Raw genomic sequence first — 18555 nt, 5'->3', positions numbered from 1 at the left:
GACTTCAATCAGCTAAAGCTTGGACTCTGTCGACCTTTGCCCCAATTCTATGCTGAATTCTCCTCTGCTCAAGCCCCTTTATAAATATGCATGTACCCTTAGCTTAAAACTTCTCCAATTCTGCTGTTCGGGGAGATACAGCTTTGAGAAGAATCCCCGGTATTCTCCTTACTTGCCGCAAGTAATAATAAATCCTTTCTCCTCCCGATCTTTGGCTTGGTTGTATCTATTGGCTCTACACCCACCAAGAGGTGAACCCAGTTTTTGTGTAACAGATGTGTCATCAAGTTGTAAACCATTTCTGGATATTTAGGTTGTTTCCAGTTGTCTTGTGTTGGGACTTCCCTGGCGGTCCAGTGGTTAAGACTCCACGCTTCCACTGCAGGGAACATGGGTTTAATCCCCGGTTGGGGAACTAAGATCCCGCATGCTGTGCAGCCAAAAAAAAAAAAAAAAAGTCCTACAACCAGGTGTTTTGTTTTGTCTATCACAAGTGGTACTGTAGTTTTTGTTTGTCCATATGAACTATTAAAGAAAAAAAAGCCAAATTCAAATCTCTTGCAGCGGGCTTCCCTGGTGGCGCAGTGGTTGAGAGTCCGCCTGCCGATGCAGGGGACACAGGTTCGTGCCCCGGTCCGGGAAGATCCCACATGCCGCGGAGCGGCTGGGCCCGTGAGCCATGGCCACTGAGCCTGCGCGTCCGGAGCCTGTGCTCCGCAACAGGAGAGGCCACAACAGTGAGGCCCGCGCGTACCGGAAAAAAAAAAAAAAAAAAATCTCTTGCAGCCACGAAAAAGCAGCTCAAGATGAAAGACAAGTCCTCCTGGACCTGGAAATGGGACCTAAGCCTGAAGGTGATGATGGCGGCAATCAAGCTCCCCTCCCCTCCTCACATCCTGACGAAAGGCTGCTCTCAAGTCGGACTGAGTCAGGTTGTAAGAAAAACAACTGGGGGCGGAAGGCAGGAGGGAGCTCTAGAACCTCCAGGAGACCCGGCTGTGTTTACAAGAAGGAAGCACAAATCTTTCAAGCTCCGAGAGTCCCAGGGAACAGCTGCTTCCAGCGTCTGTTTCCTCCTGCAAACAGGATGTTAAACTATTGTCCCTTCTTGGCTCAGGGTTTGCGTTTAATTGTCCATCCTTTCCTTCACTGTGGGCTTTATGGATCTGACCTTTCTTATTCCAGAATGTAAGGAAGGTCTGGGATTTTTTTTTTTTTTTTAATCTCCCAACATCTGGGAAGAGGAAGTTTGACAGGTTTAGTATTCTCACATTTGCTTCCGAACCCTGCCATCGAGTGCTGTGTGGCTAACACATTTGTGGTCACTTTGTCCTTTGGGGCATTAAGTAATTTCAGGCATGTGTACCTAATCACTGCTCTGCTGTGGGCACGGGGGACATGGCAAGGCTAAGGGCCGCTTGCTTAAGGTCTGAGGTTTCTCTTCCCCCAATAAGGACACCCTGGGGACTGAGTTTTGAATCTAGATTCAATCTAGGTTCTTTCTCTTGCTTTGAATAGAATTGGGTGTGTGTGTGGGGGGGAGGGGGTGGCTTGTTGTTTTGTTTTGTTTTCTTAAATTACAGAGTCTCTTTCAACTAGACAAAAGAAACATAAAATCTAAACTTATTTTGTAGGGAATCTCTTAGAATGTACAATGGACCCAGAGGAATATGGATCATTTTGCAAAACCCAGTCATTGATCTTGCTGGCCCAGCAGAACCCTAGGGGCTTTGTTTATAACATGGCTGCGTGTTCCTACAAGCCATTCCTGAAGGAAGTGGGTCTGGCAGAGGGGGAAATGGCTCTGAAAAGTGTATTCAAGGATCTTGGTCCCAAAGAATGTAAAACTTCTGTGGACCACAGGGGCGCTGGCAGCCAGCAAGTGTCACGCTGCTCTGTGTCCTTTAGCTGAGGCAGCTAAACCGAGCTCCCGGGTTAAGGGATAAGAACCAGCACCGTATCATCGGGAAGGAGCACACAGTGCAGAGGGCACGGGGTGAATCCTCTGACACAGGACACCTCAAGACACGCCAGGCTCAGACAGGAGGCTAAGCTCATGATTGAATGTTGGCTAATTGAGGTTGAGCAAGAGAGAAAAAAGCCCAAGGGAGAAAAGTGAAATAAACTGAGGAGGAGAGCTAGCACTAGGATGGAAATAACTGGCCTCCTTCCATGACCTCTCTCAAAAATACCATAAGAGAAAGTGAAAGATTTGGGTTCATTATAAATTTTCTGTCTATTTCAATTAATTTCAAGCTTTTAGATTATGACTCTTCCAGAGCCGCCCTTCAGGCCTCTTCCTCCCTGGGAGCCGGCATGCATTAAAGTCATTGCAAAATGCAATCCCTTCCTGTGGAGGCAAAGGCCTGGTAAAGCAACCTCACCGCTGTATGACCTGGGCATTAGACTAACATCTGATCCATTATTAAGCACTAGTTTGGCATCCTGGAATCACATTAACTGGAGAAATACATATCGATAAGAGGTTTAGCCTAACTGGCCTGATACATTTTCTCCTATGTATTAATAATTCCCCTCTGATCCAAGCTGGTATTATTCTCTGACCAGCCCCTAGATAGTTAAGAAACATATCTATGGAAAAATTTCAAAGAGCCCAGATTCTTGCATCTTCCCATACATAAAAAAGCACTAAAATCATTAATTTGAGATGTCTGTTCTTTGTGATTAGCAGTAATCTTTCTATGTTCAACTACATGTTTTGGTTTTTTTTCCAGCAAAAAAAAATCATATATATCCTGGCTCCTCCCCTACTTCTATGGGACAGTTTCTCAGACATCTGAGAGGCTGTCTCCTGCGATATCGTCCTCAGTAAGACACTGAATAAACTCAGCTCACAGCTCTTAGGTTGTCCATGTTTTTTTAAAAAATAGACATCTGTAACCGCTGTGCAGACCATTTCTTATTCATCATTGTAACCCGAGTACAGAGTCTGGCTAGCAGACTTGATGATAAGTAATTTTTGTTGATTTCCCTGAAAGTCCATATAGTTTACTTATTCAATAAATACTAGGTTCCTACTTCTAAGAGTGCTTGTAAGAATTAACTTAAGATGATCAAATGAAAATGTGGTCAAATCACTAATTCACATTTCCTAAGCACTGACTATATATCCAGGCACTGAGCATAGTGCTTGGAGATAGGGAATGAGGACAGAGCCTCTGCCCTCTAGGAACTCATAGACTTGGGGAAGAGAGTTCACAGGCTAATGAGAAGGAAGGAAGGAAAGAAAGGGGAAAGAAAGAAGAAAGAAAGAAAAAGAAAGAAAGAAAGCAGGAAGGAAGGAAGGAAAGAGGGAGAGAGAAAGAAAGAAAGAGGGAGAGAGAGAGTGAAGGAGAGAGAAAGGGAGGAAGGAGGAAAGAAAAGATAGGGCTTCACTTCTCCGTTACTCTCTGTTCCTGAAATCTTCATCAATTATCTGCCTTCTCCTAAAAAGAATTCTAGCCAGAATCTACCTTCTCAAGTGATGTTCCTGAGAACCTTATGCTGGAAGCTCCCTGTAGATAATGAGGGGCGCTACCGTGGGAGCTGACATGGTTCTAACTGTTCAGGGCTGAGGCTGTGTAGCTGAAGACAAAAGCTTGGAGCTTGACCAGAAACTGTTCCTTGGGCCGTGGCCAGAGCAAAGAGCTGGTGCTGCCATCTGCTGGCCACGGAGAAAGTAGACCCACACCCCGCCTGTTGGTAGGAGGAGGGAATGGCTACCTGATGGGGAGGGATGGGAACCTGTCACAACCTGTTTAGTTTAGAGGTGAGGAAACTGACGAAAAGGTCACATAACTGGTTTGTGGTGTAGCTGAGGCCAGAAAGCAAGTTCAGGATTCCTGTAAAGCCTGATGCCTGCTCCTCTGGGTTCAGACACGTGGAATGTAAAATCTCTAAATTGCAGTTTGGCCGTTTCCTACTTCTTCCTTCTGTTTTCACTTTCTTGGATCAGTCCTTAGGGAATTACCTCATTGTACTTCTAGTAACAGGCTGCCCTCCCCCTGTCGACCTCCTCCAGTCTTTGCTTTGGCTTGGTCAGAGGCCAATAAAATAAAGTGAAAGAAGTTGGAGGATGAAGGATTGTGGGCACAGCCCAGCCCCCAGCTTCTCCCTGGAGGACTTCATCTGGGAGGTGCTGGTAATGTAAATGAAAGGTTCTGCCCCAGGAGGGGGCGTGTAGGGGGGGTTGGAAGGACGGCACTTCACTTCCAGGACAGCACAGCCTCTGCAGAACAGACCCCCAGATGCTTGGCTGAGGACATCTCCTATAAGCTCCACGTCAAACACCTCTCTGCTATAGGCCAAGCGTTGCTCTCACTTTTCTCCTCATGTGCACCCACTCTCCCTTACACACTCACCTATCTTCACCCACACTTGCCCTCCACCCTCACCTGGAAGGCACAGGGTAATCAAAATGACTTCCTGTCAGAGGCAGTTCAGCTAAGTCTTCAGAGATGTCTGGGTTTTGTGTGTGCTACTCTCTCCACCATGCTGTTTGCTGTGTACACACCTCTAGTATAATTACAGTGAAATATGGGCTAAGTGAGGTTGACTTGTGTGTCTGTTTCCTCTACAGGACCTATGAGTTTACCAAGGTCAAGGATTGTGTCTTTTATGTCTTTGTGTCTTAATCTCTGGTACTTAATGCCTGATGCATGGTGATCAGTTAAAAAAAATGTTAGTTGGATGAGTAAATAAGTGAATGATTAAGATGAACGTTATATAAAATAATGAAGGCAATTAGAAAGCAAGGAATTTTTATGTAGCACATGGGACAAGTGTGCAACTTTCAGGATGACAGCTTTGAAGGGGACAATATTTATGCAAAGTTCAGTATTTGATGCATTTGTTTAAAATCAGTCATCTGTCTAATACTAACTTTCTGTTTGTATGTCGCAGTGTAATTTTTCAATTCCTTTTTACAACTTTATTATCTTACTTGATACCCACACCCAGCGCTGAAATAGGGTGGTTAGGTGATGAGCCCCCAGGAATATGCTTGTGGCAGAGCTCATGTTGGAACCTAATGCTCTGATCTCCTAGCCAGCTGTCCTTACCACCATGTCAGGGTCCAGGCCCCCTCTGACTAGCCTCCTGGTATCAACTGGGATTATCCAACCTCCTTAGTAGAACTCAGTTACATTACCAGGAGGAAAAACACAGCTTTGCCTTTTGCAGAAGGACAATGAAATACAGACCTATGAAAGAACGCACCCACATGGGGCACTGCCTGTGGAAATCACTAGGAGAATTTGAGGTGTACGTTAAAGTCGGACACGTCGATGTCCATCAGAAGAACCTCTTTCCAGGATCAAAAGGTGACTAGAGTCAACAAAATAGAAATCCTGGGGCACCTGCTTGAGGAGGCCACCTGGGTCTGTGAAATGAGTGAACAGGAGGGAGCTGTAGCAACGCAGAGAGGGGCTGAATCTACACGTGTTCCACATGAACCATCAGAGGCACAAAGTGCCTATGAGAAATGCTCTGTCTGCCAACAAAGAGAGACAGTGACCACAGATGGCTCTAGGGCAGCTTCTCCAACATCTGGGAAATTAAGTTGAATGCTATGACTTTGCTAAATATAGAAATATATCAACTCTAAGAATGTAAAAGATACATCAAAATTGCTAACCTTTCCATTTAAAAATTTATTTCCAGGAGTTCCCTGGTGGCCTAGTGGTTAGGATTCTGGGCTTTCACGGTGGTGGCCTGGGTTCAATCCCTGGCCGGGGAACTGAGATCCCACAAGCCGCGCAGCCAAAAAAAAAAAGAAGTATTTCCACAGATATTTGATCCATGTGGTTAGAGGGGCTTTGGAGGCTGCAGTCACGCACAACAAAGAGGTGTCTTATCAAATCTTGCCCTTACAGACCGTGAGGAGAATTTGCTATTTGTAATCCTGGGCTATATACAAAAGATTAAACAACTGGACATTTAAAAATAACCATTTTCAGTTTAATAGATTAACTAGAAGTGTATCTGTTGCAACATGTACCATTTTGATATTAAAATTTTTTGATCTGATACAATTTTGCATGGGCTGAAAATAAACAGATCAAGCTAAAACAACATGAAAGGCAAAGGGAATTTGGTTAAAGCTGGGAGAGAGGAAAGCATGACAGTACCGACCCTTTCTAACCCTCCAGACAGAGGAGAAACCCACAGGTCTGGTTCTGTGTCTGGAACAGAAGGGAATATGCAGGAACCTGGATGGTGCTGCCTATAAAGAAAGGTTAATAATGGATAATCACAAGAGAAAGAGTCTTACTAAAATCTTTGTTCTCTTCATGAAATGTTAGAAAGGATTGTCCAGGATATTAACTCTCATCAGGAATTTGTTTTTTTGAATATCCTGCATGTTTACCTTGCCTGATACAACTTTTTCCCATGGTGGGAGACTCAAGAGTGTCTGAAGCCACTGGTCTTCTGTTAACTCAGAGCTTGAGTACCACCATTCCTAAGAGGAGACAAAGAGAACACAGAATTCATCAGTGCTCCTCAGCTTGTGTGGTCAAGAGTGGGGTAATCCCAAAATGGTCAAATGTCCCTGAGGTTTTAAAACCAGGCGAACCCACAGGCAAACAATGAATTTTGCCCCCCAAACTAGGATACTAACACATGACTCTTTAAATAAACATGTAGAAGCGTACATCCATTCACTTATTCAACAAATACCGAGTATAAGGCACTATGCTAGGGACCCAGTGGTTTTTGCATTCTAAGAGTTCACATTCTTGAAGGGAGGCAAGACATGGAACACAAAGTGGAATGTGGTGAGACCTACGAGAAGGTGGAGATCTTGCTAAAGGGGATTTGCAGGAGGGGAAGATCCCATGAGAACTCAAAGGGGAAGAGGAGGTGCAAATACCTGACCTATGGACGTGTCACCCCTTTCAGTAAGCCTCTGATGGCCTTTCACACCGGGTGAAACCCAGCCGGGCAGTGGGCTTCTGGGGCTCCTTCGCATCCCCTGTGAGCATCCCCTTCCCCAGCTTGCTAGCTGATGCTACATACTTTGCTCATGTTCAGCCAGCATTTCTCCAGCACATTCCCTTGTGTTTCACAGAGCTGTAAGGCTGTGTTCAGGAAGAGGTTGCAGTTCTGGCCATCTCCCATTAGTATACAGACATAGGCCATCAGGTGGTAGAGCCTCGGGTAGAAGACAGGCCCAGTGGTATTTTGAGCCACCAGATTCTCCAAGTTCTACAGAAAAAAAGCAACATTCAGAATCAGAAACGGGTCCTTGACTGGAAAGATTTTTCCTTCTCAGATGATTTGGGGTCATTTCAAGGGTATAAGCAATCAAGCAAAAAAGCGTATTACAGAGACATACATAGAAAGTAGTGGAGATTAGATGATAAATGTCAGGTGGAGTAGCCCCAGTGGCCTACCCAGACCAAGAATGTGATATGGGTGGGCGCAATAACCCTTTTTGGCCACCACTTTTTAAAAATGAAACTAGGTCCCCCTGAAATTCAGTTCCCCTGCTGAGTTTATGATTAACCTCTCTATCTAAAACTTTATTCTCTTTCTTGTCCTGCCTCCCTGTTCCCCCCAGGATTGAGGAGCATCAAAGAAAGGGGGTGACTGAAACTAAGCAGGACCCTGCAGGGCTCTCCCACATACAAAAGCCCTTCTGTGTCCCCTGTTTCCTGTTTGTAGAAAAGGGCTTTGGTCTTCTAGGCCTTCCCTGAGTTCCAAAGGGTAGACTCAAGCAGTTACTAATTAGGGAAGTGAGGGGATGCAGAAAAACAGTCAAGAAACAATAGTTCAGTGATAAAACAGAGTCCTAGCTCCTCCCCAAGGGATAATACATCACAAACTGATACCTATCTTTGAGTTCTTCTGCAGGAACTAAGACCCCCACCCAGGTAGAGGACTGTGACCACACACTGACTACAAGATACAGACCCAGACTGGTTGGAACCAGAAAGCTAATGATTAAGATTCCTGAAACACCGCCCTATTACATCACCACCAGCCAATCAGAATAAAGTCATGTACCCTGCAGCTCTCACCCCAAAATGTTGCCTTTAAAAACCCTTCCCTGAGGGACTTCCCTGGTGGTCCAGTGGTTAAGAATCCGCCTTCCAGTGCGAGGGACATGGGTTTGATCCCTGGTCAGGGAACTAAGATCCCACGTGCTGCAGGGCAACTAAGCCTGTGCACTCTAGAGCCTGTGCACCACAACTAGAGAGCCTGCGCGCTGCAACTAATGAGCCTGCGCACTCTAGAACCTGCATGCACAACGAAGATCCCACGTGCGGCAACTAAGACCTGATGCAACCAAATAAATAAATAAATATTAAAAAAATAAAAAATAAAAACCCTTCCCTGAAAATCTTTGGGGAGTTTGGGTCTTTTGAACATGAGCCACCCATTCTCCTTGCTGGGCCTGACAATAAATGCTGTACTTTCCATCACCACTACCTGGTGTCAGTAAATTGGCTTTGCTGTGTGGTGGGCAAGCAGACCCAAGTTCAGTTCGGTAACAACAACAACAAAACCACAATATTTTCTTTTGATTACCAAAGCAATACAAGTTAATTTTCAAAATTTAGAGAATTATACCTCAATTGAAAAAAAAATGTAGACATTGGAGAGGGGGGAAAAAAGGGAAAAACGAAAAAACAACTCAGAATTTAGGGAAAAAATGAGGATAGAAAAAAAATCACTCGTAACCGTAACACCTAAAAAGAAATATTTCCACATTTGGATACATACTCTCCCGTTTTGTTATTTCTTTGCTGTGGACAGGGAATGTTGCCCACCATCGCAGTTCTACAAGAATCAAGCCATTAGCCACTGCAGCCACCCACCGATGGTGGGGCCTGAGAAAAACAGGAAGCATTTTGTGTTTTGGATACTGGCCATAGATAGTTAAGATGCATATCTAAGGAATAATTTCAGTGAACCCAGATCCTTGCATCTTCCGTACATAGAAAAGTGCTAAAGTCATTAACTTGAGATATGTGTTCTTTGTGACTAGCAGTAATCTTCTGATGTTCTTCCCAGGAAAAAACTCCTATATATGCTGTCTCCTTCCTTACTTCTTCAGAGCAGTTACTCAAAAGCTATCTGAGAGGCCATCCTCCAGGCTACAGCTATAGTCCTCAGTAAGATCCCTGAAGAAAATTTAACTTGCAACTTTTACGTTGTTTTTTTCTTCAGTCGACACTGCCTATCACTTACACACACACACACACACACACACACACACACACACACACACTCATACCCACCACAACTGGGATCATACTGAAACAGGAGGGAAGGGGGCAGGGAACAATCTTTGAAAGAATAACATAGCCCGAGGACAGGACATAAACGGATTAAAACCAAATGGGTCCAAGGTGGTGGACAAGTCGACTTTCACTAGACCTTGAGACTCAGTATACACTCACTGTAATTCAGCAAGCTAAATGACACACCCACATGTACCATAACAGTTCCAAGGATCCATAAGGATCAAAAAGTGGGCAGTGGCCCAATTCCTGGAAATCCCCACCCCTTCCCTGAAATAGCTGGAATACTCCTCCCACTCATTAGCCTATGAAATTAGCCAGCCCTATAAAAACTGACAACCCCCATACCCTGGTGCCTTTCTCACCTTCTGAAATGGCCCACACTCTGTCTGTGGAGTGTGTTTCTTCCAAGGCCTTTCTCACCTTCTGAAATGGTCCACACTCTGTCTGTGGAGTGTGTTTCTCTCTAAATAAATCCACTTCTTACCTATTACTTTGTCTCTCACTGAATTCTTTCTGCGATTAGACATCAAAAACCTGAGCTTCAGTAATCCCTGAAACCAGGTGTGTGATCTCAGTTGTAAGGCTATGGGTTTTGGCCGGGTTCGAGCCCCGGCACATGGGTTCTAGTCCCAATCTGAGGTGCATAAGTTTCAAAATTAATCACCAATACAGTAACATTTTTTTCTCATTTAGTACCACGTTATGAATATTTTCCAATGACATGATTCTTTTTTTTTCTTTTTTTAACATCTTTATTGAGGTATAATTGCTTTACATTGTTGTGTTAGTTGCTGCTGTATAACAAAGTGAATCAGCTATATGTACACATATATCCCCATATACCCTCCCTCTTGGGTCTCCCTCCCACCCTCCGTATCCCAGCCCTCTAGGTGGTCACAAAGCACCGAGCTGATCTCCCTGTGCTATGTGGCTGCTTTCCACTAGCTATCTATTTTACATTTGGTAGTGTATATATGTCCATGCCACTCTCTCACTTCATCCCAGCGGACCCTTCCCCCTCCCCATGTCCTCAAGTCCATTCTCTACATCTGTGTCTTTATTCCAGTCCTGCCCTTAGGTTCATCAGAATCATTTTTTTTTTTTAGATTCCATATATATGTGTTAGCGTATGGTATTTGTTTTTCTCTTTCTGACTTACTTCACTCTGTATGACAGACTCTAGGCCGATCCACCTCATTACAAATAACTCACTTTCGTTTCTTTTTATGGCTGAGTAATATTCCACTGTATATATGTGCCACATCTTTATCCATTCATCTGTCGATGGACACTTAGGTTGCTTCCATGTCCTGGCTATTGTAAATAGTGCTGCAATGAACATTGTTGTACATGTCTCTTTTTGAATTATGGTTTTCTCAGGGTATATGCCCAGTAGTGGGATTGCTGGTCGTTAGTTCTATTTTTAGTTTTTTAAGAAACCTCCATACTGGTCTCCATAGTGGCTGTATCAATTTACATTCCCACCAACAGTGCAACAGGGTTCCCTTTTCTCCATACCCTCTCCAGCATTTATTGTTTGTAGATTTTTTGATGATGGCCATTCTGACCAGTGTGAGGTGATACCTCACTGTAGTTTTGATTTGCGTTTCTCTAATGATTAGTGATGTTGAGCATCCTTTCATGTGTTTGTTGATAATCTGTATACCTTCTTGGAAGAAATGTCTATTTAAGTCTTCTGCCCATTTTTGGATTGGGTTGTTTTTTTGATATTGAGCTGCATGAGCTGCTTGTATATTTTGGAGATTAATCCTTTGTCAGTTGCTTTGTTTGCAAATATTTTCTCCTGTTCTGAGGGTTGTCTTTTTGTCTTGTTTATGGTTTCCTTTGCTGTGCAAAAGCTTTGAAGTTTCATTAGGCCCCATTTGTTTACTTTTGTTTTTATTTCCATTTCTCTAGGAGGTGGGTCAAAAAGGATCTTGCTGTGATTTATGTCATAGAGTGTTCTGCCTGTGTTTTCCTCTAAGAGTTTGATAGTGTCTGGTCTTACATTTAGGTCTTTAATCCATTTTGAATTTATTTTTGTGTATGGTATTAGGAAGTGTTCTAATTTCATTCTTTAAATGTAGCTGTCCAGTTTTCCCAGCACCGCTTATTGGAGAGGCTGTCGTTTCTCCATTGTATAATCTTGCCTCCTTTGTCAAAGATAAGGTGACCATATGTGCGTGGGTTTATCTCTGTGCTTTCTATCCTGATCTGTATTTCTGTTTCTGTGCCAGTACCATACTGTCTTGACTACTGTAGCTTTGCAATATAGTCTGAAGTCAGGGAGCCTGATTCCTCCAGCTCTGTTTTTCTTTCTCAAGATTACTTTGGCAATTTGGGGTCTTTGGTGTTTCCATACAAATTGTGAAATTTTTTGTTCTAGTTCTGTGAAAAATGCCATTGGTAGTTTGATAGGAGTTGCATTGAATCTGTAGAGTGCTTTGGGTAGTATAGTCATTTTCACAATGTTGATTCTTCCAGTCCAAGAACATGGTATATCTTTCCATCTGTATCGCCTTTAATTTCTTTCATCAGTGTCTTATAGGTTTCTGCATACAGGTATTTTGTCTCCTTAGGTAGGTTTATTCCTAGGTATTTTATTCTTTTTGTTGCAATGGTAAATGGGAGTGTTTCATTAATTTCTCTTTCAGATATTTTGTCATTAGTGTATAGGAATGAAAGAGATTTCTGTGCATTAATTTTGTATCCTGCTACTTTACCGAATTCATTGATTAGCTCTAGTAGTTTTCTGGTAGCATCTTTAGGATCCTCTATGTATAGTATCATGTCATGTGCAAACAGTGACAGTTTTACTTCTTCTTTTCCGATTTGGATTCCTTTTATTTCTTTTTCTTCTCTAATTGCTGTGGCCAAAACGTCCAAAACTATGTTGAATAATAGTGGTGAGAGTGGGCAACCTTGTCTTGTTCCTTATCTTAGTGGAAATGGTTTCAATTTTTCACCACTGAGAATTATGATCCCTTGATCATTATGTAGTGTCCTTCTTTGTCTCTTGTAATAGTCTTTATTTTAAAGTCTATTTTGTCTGATATGAGAATTGCTACCCCAGCTTTCTTTTGATTTCCATTAGCATGGAATATCTTTTTCCATCCCCTCACTTTCAGTCTGTATGTGTCCCTAGGTCTGAAGTCGGTCTGATGTAGACAGCATATATACGGGTCTTGTTTTTGTGTCCATTCAGCCAGTGTATGTCTTTTAGTTGGAGCATTTAATCCATTTACATTTAAGGTAATTATCCATATGTATGTTCCTATTACCATTTTCTTAATTGTTTTGTTACTGTAGATCTTTTCCTTCTTTTGTGTTTCCTGCCTAGAGAAGTTCCTTTAGCATTTGCTGTAAAGCTGGTTTGGTGGTGCTGAATTCTCTTAGCTTTTGCTTGTCTGTAAAGGTTTTAATTTCTCCATTGAATCTGAATGAGATCCTTGCTGGGTAGAGTAATCTTGGTTGTAGGGTTTTCCCTTTCACACTTTAAATATGCCCTGCCACTCCCTTCTGGCTTACAGAGTTTCTGCTGAAAGATCAGCTGTTAAACTTATGGGGATTCCCTTGTATGTTATTTGTTGCTTTTCCCTTCCTGCTTTTAATATTTTTTCTTTGTATTTAAATTTTGATGGTTTGATTAATATGTGTCTTGGCTTGTTTCTCCTTGGATTTATCCTGTTTGGGACTCTCTGTGCCTCCTGGACTTGATTGACTGCTTCCTTTCCCGTATTAGGTGATTTATTCTGACCAAGACACCGTCCCTTGAGCACTGGCTAAGGGAGTATTCAAATAAGCAGTTAAAATGCGATGGGGAAGTTTTCAACTATAATCTCTTCAAAGATTTTCTCAGTCCCTTTCTTTTTCTCTTCTTCTTCTGGGACCCCTATAATTCAAATGTTGGTGTGTTTAATGTTGTACCAGGGGTCTCTGAGACTGTCCTCAATTCTTTTCATTCTTTTCTCTTTACTCTGCTTGTGTTTGTTATTTCCGCTATTTTATCTTCCACGTCACTTATCCATTCTTCTGCCTCAGTTATTCTGCTATTGATTCCTTCTGGAGAATTTTAAATTTCATTTATTGTGTTGTTCATCATCGTTTGTTTGCTCTTTAGTTCTTCTAGGTCCTTGTTAAACATTTCTTGTATTTTCTCCATTCTATTTCCAAGGTTTTGGATCATCTTTATTATCATTACTCTGAATTCTTTTTCAGGTAGGCTGCCTATTTTCTCTTCATTTGTTTGGTCTGTTGCGTTTTTACCTTGCTCCTTCATCTGCTGTGTATTTCTCTGTCTTCTCATTTTGCTTAATTTCCTGTGTTTGGGATCTCCTTTTCACAGGCTGCAGGTTCGTAGTTCCTGTTGTTTTTCGTGTCTGCCCCCAATGGGTAAATTTGGTTCAGTGGGTTGTGTAGGCTTCCTGGTGGAGGGGACTGGTGCTGTGTTCTGGTGGATGAAGCTGGATCTTGTCTTTCTGGTGGGCAGGACCATGTCTGGTGGTGTATTTTGGGGTGTCTGTGAACTCAGTATGATTTTAGGCAGCCTCTTTGCTAATGGGTGGGGTTGTGTTCCCGTCTTCCTAGTTTTTTGGCATGGGGTGTCCAGCACTGGAGCTTGATGGTCATTGAGTGGAGCTGGGTCTTAGTGTTGAGACGGAGATCACTGGGAGAGCTCTCGCCGATTGATATTACGTGGGGCCAGGAGGTCTCTGGTGGTCCAAAGTCCTGAATTCGGCTCTCCCACCTCAGAGGCTCAGGCCTGACACTTGCTCAAACACCAGGACCCTGCCAGCCACACGGCGTAGACAACTGTGGTAAAAATCTGGCTGGTATCTTGGATTTTTCTTTGCTGGGCGATTTATCCTGAGCAAGACACCATCCCTTGAGCACCAGCTAAGGGAGTATTCAAATAAGCAGTTAAAATGCAGTGCAGGCAACATGGGAATGAGGATCCTCAGGGAGAACACAAAGCAGGAACTTCTTAATTTCTCCTGGAAGATGTGGAAGGGATGTGCGATCTGAAGGAAGAAGACATGGCCAGACAAACAATGTTGAAAGAAAGCAGATTTATATATATAAAGGCACTAGACAAGGGTGGATGGTTGTTGCAAGAATTCAAAATAGTTCTGAAAGTTTGAAGAGTAGATTTGGGTAAAGGGAGTTAAAGAAAATCTGGAGATGAAGCTGAAGTGACATGCAGATGTTCTATCTTTAAGGGCTCTTTTAAACGACATGATTCTTTTACATCAGATCTCACAAATTCAAATGCTGACAGAGCTGGGCAAGAAACATAAATAAGAGGCTGAATGTAGCAAGATAAGAAGCAGAGGGGATTATGTCATACTGAAGAGGGTATGCCCTAAATGTCACCCCTCATCAATTCCAGCCAGTAGCTGCCCTTTAGGATTGGGGCCTAGAGTCATCAGATACTCCAATTTTTAAAACAAGAGTAAGAAATTCAGATTTTTTTTTTAATGTGAAAGTATCCCAGGGACTTCCCTGGTGGTCCAGTGGGAAATAATCCACCTTACAATGCAGGAGATGCGGGTTTGATCCCTGGTCAGGGAACTAAGATCCCACATGCTGTGGGGCAAATAAGCCCATGCGCCACAACTACTGAGCTCACATGCCTCAACTAGAGAGCCTGCGTGCCACAAACTACAGAGTCCACGTGTTCTGGAGCCTGAGCGCCACAACTAGAGAGAGAAAAACCCTCATGCCACAACTAGAGAGAAGCCCGTGTGCCGCAACGAAGAGCCCATGCACCGCGACGAAAAGATCCCGCATGCTGCAACTAAGACCCAACGCAGCCAAAAGTAAATAAAATATCTTTAAAAGAAAAGAAAAATAAATCCCAATGTTTAAATACACCATTTCTGACTTAACCAATATTTTTGAAAGGCATATGCTTTTTATTTTCCCCTAGTTTTTTAAATACTATAAACCTGAGATCAACATCTTTATAGATAAATTTTTGTTTGCCATCTGATTATTTCCTTAGGTTAGTTCCTAGGAGGACAATTAAATGATGTGCATATTTTAAAGATATTCATGCATTTTGCCAGAATGCTCTCTAGAAAGTTTATGAGAGTCCTTCAGAGTATGAATGTGTCTTCTCTCATGTCTTTGCTAACTTGATGGTCAACAATACAATGTCTTTTTCTTTTATTGCGTTTACTTCAATTTCATAGAAATGCATTGAAACACTGAGTTTTCCTGACTAACCTGTTACATGTTTATTCTATCAATTATTTATTCACGAAGTTAAACATCTGCCGTGTGTAACCAAGCAGGACCCTGTGGGCCCTTCTCGGGACAGACCGCTCCCACCACGTCCTCTGCCTTCCTCCTGTTTGTAGAAGAGCTGTAGTCTCCCAGGCGCCCCCTGAGTCATAGAAGCCTGGCTCAAGAATGAATGACTGAAAGGATACGACCATGTAGTGACAAAAATGGCAGTTGGGCCAGGAGCACTAGTAACAATTTAAACAGTACATCAGCCATATGGCAGTCACAGAATCTTTAGTTCCTCCATGAAGTAACTAGATAACACTACGGGTTGCACATTTCCTGAGTTGTTTTATAGATGTTAGAAGCTAACTACTTAATGACCATGAGATACAGCCCCCAGACCTACTGGAGCCTGAGGATTGATGACGTTAACCCCTGTGACACTGCCCTGTTACCTCAACATCAATCAGTCAGAGAAATGTGTACAAGCTGATCACATACCCTGTGAATCTTCTCCCTCACCTTGCCTTTAAAAATGCTTCCCTGAAACCTCTTGGGGAGTTTGGGTTTTTTCAACATTAGCTGCCCCAGACTCCTTGTCTGGCACCTTACAGTAAATGCTGCACTTTCCTTCACCACACCTGGTGTCAGTAGATTAGCTTTGCTGCATGTGGGAGAACGAGCACAAGTTTGGTTCAGTAACATGTGTAAAAGGCATTGCTCTGTGTACTGTGGGAGGTACTAAGTTTGATTTTGTGTTCTCTTGTGTTCTTGTGTTCTTTCTACCCCCCACCTCTACCACTCCCTCTCATTCCTGGACTTCCCAGCCCCATCCCCTTCTGGAACTCAAAGCACAAACTCCTGGAGTACAAAGACAACATTTTACACATCTTTGTTGTAATCCCAATAGCACCTATTGTGTTTTTAACCTGTACTGTCTTTGGGATAGGTGACTTTTATACTTTACTACTCATTAAATAAAGACGTGCTTTCTTTTAACCAGCTGCTAATTTATCTACCTGGATTTCCATATATCAGGTTGGCCAAAATTGTGGTACCCCTTTATTAGCACTGAGTATTTAAAAGTGATAATGACAGTCAACCCATATGTCATACGTAATGTGCCTGGTATTTGAAAGGAAAAAGAGAATGTTGGAATAAATTAAATCATATTTAAGATGGTAAAAATCTATTTTTTTAAAACAACATGAAGTTAAGCATGTTTTAAATCCCCCACAAGTAATTTTCTTAAGGAAAGACATTTGCTCCATCAAATTACGTGAAATAAATTACATAATACACATAATAATTACATAAGTCATATGTAATACATAATAATTACATAAAACATAATGTTTTATATCACCAATTTCCATATACTGTGTGAGAGCCAGAAGAATGTTTTATGAATCAGAAATATAAATACATGTTCTATGTCAAAGAGTACATACCTCCCAGCAGTGATGACAGTGAACTTGTGTGTTTTTGGAGGCGGCGATTTAGTCAGCTGGTGTGAACAAATTGCAGGAAGAGATGCTGAGGTTGAGTGTGCTATGAGAGTGGTAGGGAGTGGGCTCCCACCTGGGCAAATTCAAAACTTTTCTATCCAGCAGCAGTGAAGAAGACCCAGCCCATAACAACGCCTCCGAAGATTAAATGAGCTACTATTCTTCACTGGTCTCAAGATGCCTTGTTTTGAAACATTTTAACATCTCTGAAATAGGGATGTGCCTTAAAATTGTCAGCATCTAGATTCTGCCAACAACCTGAAGGAACCTGCAAGCAGGTTCTTCCCCAGATGAGAAAATACCTCGGCCAAGACCTTGATTTTAGCCTTGTAAGACCCTCAGCAGAGAACCCAGCCAAGCTCGTCCAGACTTTTGACTGCTAAGCCCGGAGGTGAGAAAAGAAGTGCTGTCATTTAAGCTGTTAAGGTTGTGTACTTGGAGACCTAGCAGTAGAAAAGGAATTCACCTGCATTCAGTTTCTAAGAGAACAAGGCAAACACTTGTTAAGACGACCCTGGAGGTTCAGCCCTTCATTCTCTTAGGGAGGCTTGCCCATGCTGGGCTGTAGACTCTGGGAGGCAGGCACCAGGTTTAATTTGCTCACTCTTGTACCCCAACACATAGTACCAGGTCCTTACTACGTATCAGCTGAATGTTTTAAATTGCTGTGTGCAATGATTTATCTACCAAGATGTTTATCACAGCAACAGCAATAAAGTACTACAGAAAAATTCTATCTAAGAATAGTTTGGCAATATCATCTAATAGTATATCTATAAGATAAAATACTAGGCTTCCTTTTAACTAGTGGTGCAGAAAACAATTTAACGGCAGGGAATTATTCATAAATATATCTTATTTAGTAGCTAGTTTAAAAAATGGAAATGCATGCACACACATGGAAGAAAAATTGGAAAGTGATATCTTAATACGTATAAAGTGATTATCTCTGAGTAGTAAGGTTGTGGGCAATTTATATTCTAATTATGGGGAGGGAGTGGCCTTCAAAAACTTAAACTATAAAACACGTGTAACTTCTGTAATCAGAGAAAATAATTATCACAGGAGGTAGAGAAAAATCCATTTAAGGCATGACTTACCAGGGAAACCAGAGAAGAGGCCTTACCTTGAGTAGGTCAACTCCACTGTCCTGAGCATTCTCTGATTGTTCTTCAATTTGCTTTTGAAGGTAGAGAACTTGCCCTTCCATGTACCTGCTGAGGCCTATGTAGTAAAGAGCTGCTGGGGTTCTTCTTGACACTAGACTTTTGGCTCTGTTGGAAAATGTGTGAAAGTTGTCCCACTCCTGAAGTCTGGCATACCTGTATCACCACAGAAGAATAAGAAAAATCCCCATCACCCTTGGAATGGGCTGGTTTCCTGAAATGGGTCTCTCTAGAGGTGTAGCTCCTAGTACGTTGGTCTCTGGAAGCCTGCCACTGGCCTATTCAGGGAAAATTATGTGATATGGAGCAAGGACAGAATAGAATTGTTTGATGATTTCAAATGAATATAATTGGGGGGAATACTTCGGCAATATTAGCTACCATTTAATTCTTTGGACT

At 42.4% G+C, this 18555-nt stretch overlaps 1 protein-coding gene across 1 annotated transcript in view; it reads right to left on the bottom strand.

Annotated features, from left to right (window-relative positions):
- Positions 1 to 5977: 5977 nt before the first annotated feature.
- Positions 5978 to 18555, bottom strand: part of ADCY10 (adenylate cyclase 10) — a 96760-nt gene continuing 84182 nt past the window's right edge. Inside the window, exons 30-32 of the mRNA XM_022560065.2 lie at positions 18117 to 18312; positions 7018 to 7206; positions 5978 to 6460 (exon numbers count right to left, since the gene is read on the bottom strand). Coding sequence (XP_022415773.2) covers positions 6299 to 6460; positions 7018 to 7206; positions 18117 to 18312 — 547 coding nt within the window. The 3' untranslated portion in view covers positions 5978 to 6298. The remainder of the gene's footprint in view (positions 6461 to 7017; positions 7207 to 18116; positions 18313 to 18555) is intronic.

This window comes from Delphinapterus leucas, chromosome 1, assembly GCF_059928025.1.
Source record: "Delphinapterus leucas isolate spDelLeu-1000000601 "Yukka" chromosome 1, BTC_Dleu_Yukka2, whole genome shotgun sequence".
NCBI lineage: Eukaryota > Metazoa > Chordata > Mammalia > Artiodactyla > Monodontidae > Delphinapterus > Delphinapterus leucas.
This window is presented reverse-complemented; position numbering and strand designations above follow the sequence as displayed.